Raw genomic sequence first — 12,505 nt, forward strand, 5'->3', positions numbered from 1 at the left:
TACCAATGAATAGTGGGATTGACCATCTGTTTATGATGCCCCCATGGCTGAAAGGGCAAGTCTGTTTGGTGGGATGGGGATTTGAACCTGTGACCCTAACCACCTGGCCATGCCAGGCTCTTCCTTTATGAGCTATAGTGTTGTTTTGTGATACAATTCATGTCCAGTATGTCATATGATAATTATTGATTATGTTAAGAGTTAGCCTCAGTTAGGACACTTGTTTGGTTGGAATATCAACAATCAAAAGAGCATAGTGACCATTACTTTCTGAGCTACTGAGTAATATTTAGTAGTGAAATTTTGGCCAAATATTTTGTAATAATAATTTAACATATTTAGTGAGATCTAAAGGAATTTATACACAGCACACCATGCAAACTTATTAGTTTCACAGAAATGGCAACTGATGTTGTTAAGTAATATCAATGGTTGACGATGATATGGAATTACGGCAAACTATTATGTTGAAATGATTTGCAATTCTTGTTTTCCAAGAATTCAGGTTATATCACAAATGTTTTCCAGTATTTGCTAGTATAAACTCCTTCAGTGAACTCACACTTTTTGCACATAAGTTGCCACAATACTGTGCATGCTAATGTGGATGGTTTTCATGAAGTGCAGTAAGAGTTGTGCTTACATACAGTATGAGAAATTACCACCAATTTCCTTTTTCACCCAAAATGTGCATTATGCTTCTAGATTTTTGGGTTTATTTTCCATGTTTATCTGATGTATTAGGTTTTTCATGACCCTTAACTGGAATACTACTAGGAAAGACGTGACAATTTAAAGTAAATGGTATATTATAACAGCAATAATAATTTTGCTGTTGTACATTCTGCAAAAAATACATTGGACTGGATTGTGTGCATATGCATGTATTTTACAGCTGATAAGAAAATATGTAATCAGGATAGATGCTAAAAGCAGAATAGGCCATTTATTTTTATTTCTCTCCATGATTTCTTTCACTTTCATGACATCATTTGAATTTAAAGTTGTGAATAATTATAATGATAAAACTTCTTCATGAGCAGCTCATGTGTTGCATAAGACACAGTAATGTGAGCTGCATGATCACCAAGTGATTTACAACTTGTGTGATGGGATTATTAGTTACACACAGTTCAAGAGGCAATAAAACAATAAAAGTAAGTATAAACAGATGTATACTGTTAAGAATTATAGTACAGAAACTCTGATGGTATTTTGTGGTTACAAACTTGGTAACTTGGTGACTGAGCCCATAGCAAGACAGTTCATTTGCTCCATCCATCCATGTAGTACTTTGTCTCATTTCTGACTTGCTCTTACACAACATTTTAAGAGAAAAAAAAATTTCTTCCTAGTTCCTTGCCACTGTAAATATTTATTGCAGTGTCTATTGAACCCTTCTTTTCTGAAAAGCTTACAGTCTACTAAAAGGTAACAGGATGGCATTCCATCCCACTTCAAGCACTGACTTTGTACACTTGCAGGTATTTTGCAGTTGGACACAAAATGTGATCTGAATAGATGCTTGTAACAAAATAGAACATCTCTGCTTATTTTTCTCTGTTTTTAAGTGGTGCTTGGTGGCTTTTACTCACACTCTGGCATGAGCAAGAAGCTTGATTGATGGCAATGTTGGTTGCATGGAAAACCAGTCTAGCTGTTGAATGGTGAAGGCCAGGTACTGCAAATATGTGTTTGTTAATGAGGCAATGGAATTATAAATGCCACAGCACAAACATACTTTTCATGATACATTTAAACCAGTTGGTATAGTTAAGTTTGTACACGAATATGACACATGTGCTTTCTTAATGCAGGTTAAGAATACAGGAGGTTACTACATTATATTAACCCTTTTGCAACAAGAGCCCCTTTAAACACTTTTCTGCACAAGTCACTGTGTTACATTCAAAATGTAATTAAACACCTTTATAATCAATGTATATGAATGAAATTAATATTATAATGTATGTTCTGATTCAAAGTTTTATTTTATCCAAGTTTTAAGCCTTTATTTCAAAATAAACCTTTAAAAAACTACTTAAAACTTTGGATGTATTGTCACATGACCAATGAGCTATGAAACTTCTCTACTTTGGTTCTCTATATCTTCAATAATACAACCGTAGTTAAGTAGAGGTACGTCTAGACAATAAGATGCTTACATAACCTTTGTGTAGAAAACTCTGGATGAAAGTTGTAACAGAGAAATCAACCAGATTTGTTGCAGCCCATGCTATACATATAATGTCACATACAAGGAACACCCTGCTGCAATTCTATACTATTACTGGCTGCAACACTACATCTCAGTTTGCCAGCATTGTAAGAAAACTGCTTGGGAGATATTTCATGCTGATACTAACTGATACTAATTGAGCTACTAAAGGACATTGGGAAGAATCACCTATTGAGTGACAAAAGTATTTCAAATGCAGAGGCATTTGTGTGTAAGCTGTACAGCTCTGAAAATGATATCCAAATGCTTCGTGCTTCATTATTCAGAAAGTCTAAGAGAAGTCTTAAAACTTGCTTCCAACAAGAGATGCTCTCATCTTTCATATCAGAAGATTACATTATCAAGCATATATTTAGCAGAATGCACTCATAGCAAAAGCAGATCTCCCAGATCCTCTTCTGACAGGTTGGCAAGATGTTAATAGTGTGATGTAACCTATTCTTATGAAAAACACTGCTGTCTCAATTGCTTACTTGCAGTTAACCAGATGTGGTTGCAGTAGTACAGGATGTCGATATGTAACAAAGCAATTCATGTGCACAAAGAGCCTTCTGGAGTGTACTGTAGCTTGTTTCTGTTCTAGTGACTGGTTCAAAAACACACAAAATCCAAGGGACTGAGATAAGAAACAATATAATCACACATTCAGTTAACATGGTTAATGTATTTGTTATTGTTGCTTTTTTTTACGTGTGTAACTCAATCTATGATAAGTATATTATAATATAACCATAATTGAGAGAACAAAATTATCTATGGATTTTTATTTAACCAAACTTCATTTGCATTGACATTGAGTGCAAAATGGCCAAATTGGATTGAATTGCAATTTTGACAGAAAAGCTGAATTTTGTATTCCTAGTTGGATTTAATTTCTAAAAAGAATGTAATTATATTATTGCACACAGTTTCAGAAATAAGAAACATATTTAGACCTATTCTGAAATGTAAAGCATAATTCTTTGACAAATTTAAGCAATTTCTGTTAATATAGGAAATGTGTACTTATTTCTAAGAATTTTATTCAGTTGTTAAAATACTAAAATGATTTCATAGCAAAAAGTTAATACTTGCAGAAAATTTGTAGTTTCTGTATATGTTGAATGAAACAAAATGAACAATAAAATGAATAAAACATTCTTGAGTTTATGGTTTTAAAGGGTTAAGCCTAAAATGGGCCAATTTGGGCCATTCAGGCCCATTTTATGTTGACAAAAATATAAGTTGTTCTAAGAAATATATTACTAGACATAATAGAACATAAAACAAGTATGTTTATGTTTTTATGAAGAAATCAAATGAATGAAACCCAAAAGAATAAAACATTGATTTCTCATACCGAAAAGGCCCAACTGAGGGTAGGGTATAAAATGGGCCACTCAGAACCATTTGCGAGATTGCCGACAATGATTTTAGAATTCCTGAATCAAATAGCTTTCTTTTGATATATGTTGACACATTGTACTAAAAATATCAGACACTTTGCATATTTCTGGGTTTTGCCTCCAGACTATCCTACCTACAGGTTTTCCATAGTTAATCTAGTGTACAAGAAGGACAGTTCCAAGCATACATTTCAACTGTTTAATCACACAAATATCTATAGGAGCTGCTTCTTACAACTTTAGCAGTGTCTTCATATGGAACAACATGAAAACCCTTTTCACTCTCCAGCTGCTTGAAGTGTGTGACAGATGAACAAGTATGTTGTGGTAGCAGTTTATAAACATGTGACTTGTGACATACAGAGAACCTTCTTTATTATGTTGCATACTGTTGTCTGGTACATATATGGGTTTTGCCAATGACCTGGGTCACAACTTGTTGCAGTTCTCTTTCTGGGTGGTCTGATGCTCAAAAATGATTCATATTATTTTGTTTTCCTTAATATTTTATAAAGTTATGAACACATTAAAAAAAATCAAAGTATGAACATCTTCCTTCAAACTTGGAGTTGAAATAAAATATACATAATCTTATCCATACCCACAAAAAGAAATAACCAGAAGTTTGGAAAACAAAACTGATGAGCTTTTGTACATTGTAATAAAATAAAAATGTATGGAAGAAACTTTGAACTTGCAAGTATATAGCAATGAGAATTATACTGTTTTATGTAATGTTTTATGACATTAGCAAATTCATTGTGATCAGGACTCAATGCTAGGACCCTTGACTAGTGCTCTGAAAACAGGTATACTCTACTAACTAAGCTACCAAGATTTTAAGTCTCAATCACACAACCTTCACCATGACTATTAAACTACATACACACATATATACAGTTTTCACAAAAAATAACATGCATGAAATAGTATATAAGATTTTTGAATATTAAAGATAAATACTGTCTCACCTATGACCCAAGAATTAAAATAGTTGATGTGGAGTGAATGGCTCAATTTGATATTCAACATAGGCCAGACATTTGCTAAGGACCCATTGCTGTATCTAGATGATATATCAAGAATATGACACATCAGAGGATAGAGATCCACAGTGTTGAAAGGATTCATTGTGAAGTTGACTTTGAAGGCTGGGCCATGAGCAATGAAAGGAGGTTGCATAGATGGAAGACTATTGTTATAACCATGCAATCCACCTAAAATACATAAAGTAAAAAATGTGACATCTGATTGTCAGTATGCAAATGAACCTTAATTTGTAAACACAACTATTATAAACTGAGATGTTACATTTTTCTACTTATGTGTACAAAGGATTATGGTTCTTTGAATTCATGAAGAAAATTTTGAATCTCACACAAGAGAAAAAATAATTAATCCAATCAAAAAGATTAAGGTACTTACGCAAATTAATGTGCTGACTTAGATTATGCACTATTCCCCATCCTTCTTTAGCTATCAACAAAATTGGCATGACACGACGGTGACTTTTGTAGTGGTAGTCATCTGGAATATTCTCTTTTCTGTATACTGTGAAGTTGTGAAATTTTGAGGCATTTTTTAGAATTTTGTAAACATCTTCAATTTTTCCTAAAGCAGAAAACAAAATACAAAAAACAGTTTACATAAAGTGAAATTTCATGATAAATCATTTGAAAGATTCAAAGTCAACAATGTAAATGTTGCCTCCTTAGATTAAAACATTTTATAAACTAAAAGAATGAAAAATATAATTCAACAACGAACTCTTGAATCAAAATTACAACTTCCAATCTTCTCTTTCTAGAAACCAACTGTGATGCTCACATCTGATTAACACAGAATCTCTCCCTCAAACAGATATAATAGTTTTTTGGGTGGCAGGGCGAGATGCAAGAAATTCTAATAATTGTCTTTTGGAAGTGTTGCATATACTGTTGGAAAGTCCGAAAGCTGCTATATCCAAATATGCAATCCATATGAAGGTAATATATTTCAATTGGGAGGTATGAGCAATCAAAGAGACACAGAGTTTCAGAGTGAACAAATCACCTTAACAGCAATGGCCCAGGGAACAAAATATCTGGATTTGCGAATCAAAGCAACCCCAGTTGTGTGAAAGGGCATCATGGAAGGAAGTAATGTTGGCAATACAACAGTGAAGAGCATGTACAGGACATAGAAATATATCCCAATCAGGCTGTGGATAAAGGTGGAAAATGGAAGGATGGGAAATCGGCAAAAAGAAGGAGTTATCCTCCCAAGCCACTGAAGTATTGGAGAGGAATGATCCAGATAAAAGCAAATATATGTAGAATGTTAAAGAGTATGTGAAACATTGATGGCAAATTACCTCCAACATCCACAGGCTAAGAGAAAAAGAAAATAAGTCTTAAGGGATAGGAGAAAGAAGGAGCCCCGGAGAGTGGTTTGAATGGAGGCAAAGTGAGGCAGTGAAGGACTACATCCCAATCTGGAAGGGCAGCCTGTGGCGATGGATGACAGATCCGGAAGGAACACATCAACAGGGAATCAGTAGGAGTGGTAAACATCCTACAGTATTGGGAAAAATAAAATCTGTGGGACAAGGTCACATTATAATTCAAGATCAAGGAGACAGAAGATTCCTGATTGAAAAGCCAAGTTAGGAAATCTGCAATACGAGGAACAGTGTGTTGATCAGGGGAAAACCCTTGACCCAGAGACTAATGATGGAAAAATGCTCCATTTGTGTTCATAAACTTCCATGGAGGAAGGGCAATTGAAACGAACTAGAAAAGAAGCTACCTATTGGGACAAGCCAGACCTCCTCTTCAAGGACCAAATAAAGACTAAGCATGAAGACGGAGGACAGGAAGGGATGGATGTAACACTGGTGACCAAGGTTGATGAAGAAGAGATGGAGTAAGAGTAAGAGGTAATGGAGGGGTAATTTAAAGCTGGAATAGCCATGGGAACCACCGTTGAGCTGGCCAGTAATGAGCAATCAGAAGGACTTTACATGGAGTGGCATGATTGATGATCAAAATCAACCTGTGAAGAAGTCGAATTGGAGGATAGACATACAGGTATTTGTTGGTCCAATCCTGGCTGAAAGTATATATAGTCAGAGCAAGAAGATGAGGGCCTGGAGACCAAAACAGAGGCAATTTAAGGTTGAGAGATGTGGCAAATGTATTGATGTGAGAAGTACTACACTGAATGTAAAGCCACAGGAAAACAAGATGATCAAGAGACAACTTCATCAGATAGACTTTGTCTAGAGAGGAAAGCATTCAGAACATGAGATGCAATGATATGAATATCTAGCGTGTGGGCTCAAAAATAGAAAATCCAACTTATGAAAACACAGAGATCGAGAACGGGTGCCTCCCTGGGAATTGAGATAAGCAATCACTGTAGAATTGTTGGAAAGGATCATTATAGGATGAAGTCTGGCCAGATGGAGAAAATTAACAAAATCATGATGTACAGCAAGAAGCTCCAGGATGATGATGTGATAAAACCTCTCGGCCACAGACCAATACCCCAAAGCTTCCTTATAATTGACCCCCATCCCTGAAGGGATGTGTCTATGAAAATGTGTAAATCTGGATGAGGAGGAGGAAGCGGAACATCCGCTAATGTGCGAGTCTTATCCAACCACCAATGCAAATCACCAACATGGGTAGGAGGAAGGGAAGTAGGAGACATGAAAGGATCCCTCACAAAATTCCACTGGTTATGAAGAGCTCACTGAAGAGCTTGCATATGAGCACAACCTAAGTGAATAAGGGCTGCCATGGAGGACCACATCCCCAAAAGCAATAGAACCTTGCGAGCTGTAAGAGTGGGAGCAGTAAGAGCATGTAGAACTGAAAATTCCATCAAAGGAAATCAAAGAGAAGAGTGGGCCTGACTGAGATGGGTGTTGAAAAAAAGACACCCAAATGGACAAGGTACTGGGTAGGCTGAAGGAATGACTTCTCCAATTTGATTAATCACACTACTCGAGCTGCCTCCAGGAGCAGCCTATGAGTGTGATGGTTGGACTCCTGTTCGGGACGAGTTAACAGCAGCCAGTTGTCCACATAATGATGACTGCCACCAAGAAGAGGAAAACACAACCTCCTAATGCAGTAGCTCTCCCTAAGCACTTGAGCTCAAAATAACTTCATTCTTAGACAAGGCAAGAAGAATGTGTACTAGAAATGGTGAGGAGGTGACTATCTATTGGAAATACATTTTCAGGTAAGGTAAATGTTAGCTTCTGTAAGAATACCTCAACTTCACACACAGAATAGCTAGAATCCCACAGTGAAATAATGGAGGGGCTGGTGCAAACATTAAACCTAGATGAGCTACCTTCAGATGCTTTCTGCACGACCAACCTAACACCCACATACAATTGGTCAGTGAGCCAAGAAGTGTTGAGTGGTTAGGGCACAATTAGACTGTACTGTGTGTTTCTGACCTTGACTCATCTGGACAAACAGATATGGGGGTGACAAACCTGTCTTACTTCAGAAGGAAGGTACACTAGTGACTTGCACTACACAGACAGTGCCACCCCCACCCTACTTCCCACCATATTATGGTATACAAAGTCAGTGAGGAACTCTCCAAGGTTCACCATCCCAGCAGCTAGGAACTGATAAATGGCAAGGATCTCCTTTGCTACACTTGAAGGGAGTGGGTGAAGAAAACTCACTGGGGAGACCTGGGAAAGTGCTCCATATGATATTTGCTGAAAAAATCTTTTACTGGAGACTGCAAAACCCTATATTTAAAAGCTGGAAAGCATATGGCAAAGAAGTGAGCAGTCACTTCCTTGGTGCCAGTTTTTTTCCAACTATAGTCCACGGAAGGTGTAGTATAGATTAGGCAATTGAGTAATTATAATACCATGAGAATACCTTTAGAGGTGTTGCAGAACACCCCCATCTAGACACTGAACACTGGTAGAGCCAGGGTGAATGAGTTGAGTATTTTCCAATAGCCCTGGCCCAATGCATATTTTGAGAAAACAGCATAAACTGGGAGACAACTCCAGCCACCTAGTAAGATCCTATAAGAAGGAGAAAGATGAGACATGGGTAATATAAAAGAAAATATACTTACAATTCTCAAAGACAGTGTGTAGTTTATTGAAAAACAGCAACTGGAGGGAGTCAAAATCCTGCAGGAGATGAAACAGCCAGATGAAGATAAGGGGAAATGAAATATGTGGTTTCATCCCCATACTAGCCTGAAGGATCATGGAAAACGAGATGCAAGAGTGAGATAGTTGACTAATCTCATATGGCAAAATGTGGAAGAATTATCAGTGTGTAGGAAGCATCGATGGATGACTGAGGCCACAGGCAAGAAAGAGAAAATAATGTCTTCAAAAGAATATGGTATAATGAAAATGAAGTCAAAGGCTCAAATAGAAAGCATACAAGAGTTTGTAAAACCACATCAATGTTCCTTGTCCCACAGGAATGAGACAAGGGTGTCAGTGAAGAAGGAAGGATTGGAAGAAAGTGGAGAGGACAACAAGAAAAAAACCCTGACAGGAATGGGAAAGATGAAATATAGTTGCCAAAGCCATCAATAACAAGTAATATTAGAAACTGACAATTCATGGTGAAACAACCATGCAAAAAAGGCCAAACAATGGGCCACAGTAAAAAGTGGCTGATGGACCAACATTGAAAAACTCACCACTTCTATTGACAAATGGGCAGAATTGAAGGATGACAGGAATAGAATAAGACAAAAGCTACATGATTAGAGAGTCTAGCCCTGCAGGCAATGGACCAACAAATCCCACACGTGAAGATGAATAGATGTGGTGAATAAGTAGTGTGGTTGGAGCAAGAGAGAGAGAGTGAGAATGGGGCATAGGAAGAAGGTGCTTATACGCCAATTGAGAAAGCAAAGAAAATCAGGGTTGTGCTGGTTAAAGAAGTACCACCAACAGGACTTAACAAGGAGTGTCATGTATCAATGTGAGGACACAAGGAAGAAAATGAAGAGAAAAAGGTGAGACCAGTCCTGGCTGAGAGCAACAACTACCAGGACCAAAAAATAAGGAACTGAGGACCAGGAGAGGATAAGTTTGGTGTTCAGAGGAGTGTCCAGCTGAGGAAAAATCCAATGAAAAACTGGAGATTGGGGGCCACTCCATGGGAAGAACCTATGAAACAAACCCAATGGGAATAAGCCCAAAATAGCAGGCCCAGTGTGTAGAAGTAAAGAGATCTGGAACAGGTATCACCCATCCGATGGCTGATATAAAAAATTGATTGTGGTATTGTCAAGATTGGATCATGACCAACCTATCCATGAGGAGGAGGAGGAAATGGGAACATGCTCGACAGATGGCAAGAAGTTCAAGGATGATGATGTGGAGCGAATAACCAAAGTCAATAGTCATTCAGAGAGGTATCTGTGAAAAGATGGAAATCCAGTCAGGGATGGCAAATGGGTTCTCACAATAGTGTTGGCATTGTTGAGCCACCAAGACAAGTCTTTGAGAAGAGAATGGGAGGCAAACAATCAAGGACAATGGATTCAAAGAAAGGTTCCACTGGTCCTGCAATTTCCACTAGACAAATGGTGTGTGGCTGTGACATAAAGTAACAAATTGTTCAAAGGAAGCCAGAGTTCCCCACAAGCAACTTCATGCACAAGATGTAAAAGAAAAGCAAAATCTTAATAACATACATTCCATTGTTTGTAAGCCCGAAGTTCCATTATTACATGGAGGATTGGTTTCTCTTTGCCCCTTCTCTCCTCTCATACCTGCATTCTTCTGCAGGAGGCTGCTTATTGGCTGACTTGTCCAACCTTCTAAGTCCCTTCTTAAGCCCACTCTATAGTTGGTTGATTTGGGCACGTTCTTTAACTCCCATTTTCGTTGAGCTCAGCCTTCACTGCCTTCACCAATCTGTGAACAAGGTGAGTGAATGCCTCCCCATGACTCTATTAAATACAAAAGGAGCAGATGCAATGCCAAAAGAAAGAGTGCAGAACAGGAAAACCTAATATTGATGGATGAAAAAAGAAACCAACTGCAGGATGGAGCAATTGGAATATGTAAAAATGCATCTGAAACATATACATTAGTCATACACAATCTTGGTTATAAAGAGACATTGGAAAGAAAAGAACCCTCTATGTAAAACTGAAGAATGATAGGATACAGGTTGATACAATAGGTCAATAATATGATATCAGTCCCCAGTTTTCTTAGGGACCACAAAAAGATGATAGTAATAAACAGGTGTAGGGGGTAAGTATCCTCTCGATGATGCTCTTGGCCAAGAGATCCGAGACCCTATCCTCAAGACACTGAAAATAAAAGGGAATGGATAGAGAATGAAAGGAAACATAAAAGGAGAGAAGGTGAAAAGAAGCAGAGAGATAGGCTGTGAGTGAGAACCTAAAGAACTCATCTGTTGGATGAAAAAGGCTGGCAAAGAGACAGGATAGTCACTGATTAGATTAGCAAAGACTCTGACATCAAGAAATGAGAGGATGAGAAGTTAAAGAATGACGTTATTTTGTGTACACGTGCTTAGGAGGAGCTACTATGTAAGAAGACTGTGTTGCCATCCTATAGATGAAGGGCTACTGTCGCATGATGATGTCATCATACACAAGCACAGTTCGTGTTAAACGTGCTTTTTAGGTGAGAGTTAGCTCAAGGATAGTGGCATGCAAACCTCATGAGGGACCAAGCTATTCATTTATTTTTCTATCATAATACATTATAATTCGAGTGAAGTATGGAATGATAAAGCAAGCTTTAAAAAATTCAGGACTATAATTGTACAAAACTTAGCCACAAATATATATATCATCAAGCTAAGCTTTTGTCAGTTTGTTCCAGTGACAGTCTGATGAATTGGAAGCCATATTGGCATATACAGTTGAAAAGAAGAGGAAAAGCTCTTTCATTATGCATTTAGATCACTAACCTATTTGAAAGCAGGATATACAAGAATTGACCACCTTTAAAAATTTGGAAATCTTGAGTGGATTAAACATTGAGAAAACTAATTTTGACAACATTTACAATTTTCTGATTATGACTGAGAATAATAACCAAGGTGAGTAATTTACATAATATATAGTCTCCTATTCTCTTGAATGTCTGGCTGTTTCACTTTTTTATACCTTTCTTTTCTTTTCTATCAGATAAGAGGATTAAAATTCAACAGGTGATTATTTTTCACTGTTGATTGTTTGTTTGTTGTTAAGCGCAAAGCTACACAATGGTCTATTTGTGCTGTGCCCACCATGAGTAACAAAAACCTGTTTTTAGTGGTGTGAGGCCTCAGACTTACTGTTGAGCCATTGATGAGTGGCTGTTGATAAACATCCGATCAACATGGTTATGTATTACAGCTATTTGAAACAAAAACATGATCACCACTCACCGTCAGTTATTCTATTCTACCTCAAAAATCAGTGTTAAAATTAACTAATTACCGGAAGTGAGTTAGCATTTCATAAAGAAACTTAAAGATAGCTCAACTAAACAGCATAAGCAAAAATATGTAAAATATGAAAATAATAATAATAATCAATAAAAAATGAAAGAGTAATACCACACAATGTCTAAATTCACTTTTAAAATTTTCATGTCCACATTAGGGGAGCAGGCATGAAGAAATTACATTTATTCTAAGACCATGAAAAGCTATCCATTCCTGTAAACTTTGTAGAACAAAACTTTAGTTATTTATAAGATGTTGGTGTACTTTGGTGACAGATTTTCTTGTAGGCAGATTTTGTTAAACAAGACCGATGTCTGTAGGTTTACTTTCTTCTTAGAATTCTTTTCAAGAAGTCGATAAGCCGTCTTAACGTTGTTAGAACAACGGGTAAAAGTTGTAGCTAGTGATGAGTT

At 37.0% G+C, this 12,505-nt stretch overlaps 1 protein-coding gene across 1 annotated transcript in view; it reads right to left on the reverse strand.

Annotated features, from left to right (window-relative positions):
* Positions 1-12,505, reverse strand: part of LOC106472244 (ectonucleotide pyrophosphatase/phosphodiesterase family member 5-like) — a gene marked incomplete at its 5' end in the record, with an annotated part of 41,668 nt that overhangs the window by 2,736 nt on the left and 26,427 nt on the right. The window contains 2 exons of the mRNA XM_022400844.1: positions 4,596-4,841; positions 5,050-5,235. Of these exons, the coding sequence (XP_022256552.1) occupies positions 4,596-4,841; positions 5,050-5,235 (432 nt within the window). The remainder of the gene's footprint in view (positions 1-4,595; positions 4,842-5,049; positions 5,236-12,505) is intronic.

This window comes from Limulus polyphemus, unplaced genomic scaffold (assembly GCF_000517525.1).
Source record: "Limulus polyphemus unplaced genomic scaffold, Limulus_polyphemus-2.1.2 Scaffold5188, whole genome shotgun sequence".
NCBI classification, from domain to species: domain Eukaryota; kingdom Metazoa; phylum Arthropoda; class Merostomata; order Xiphosura; family Limulidae; genus Limulus; species Limulus polyphemus.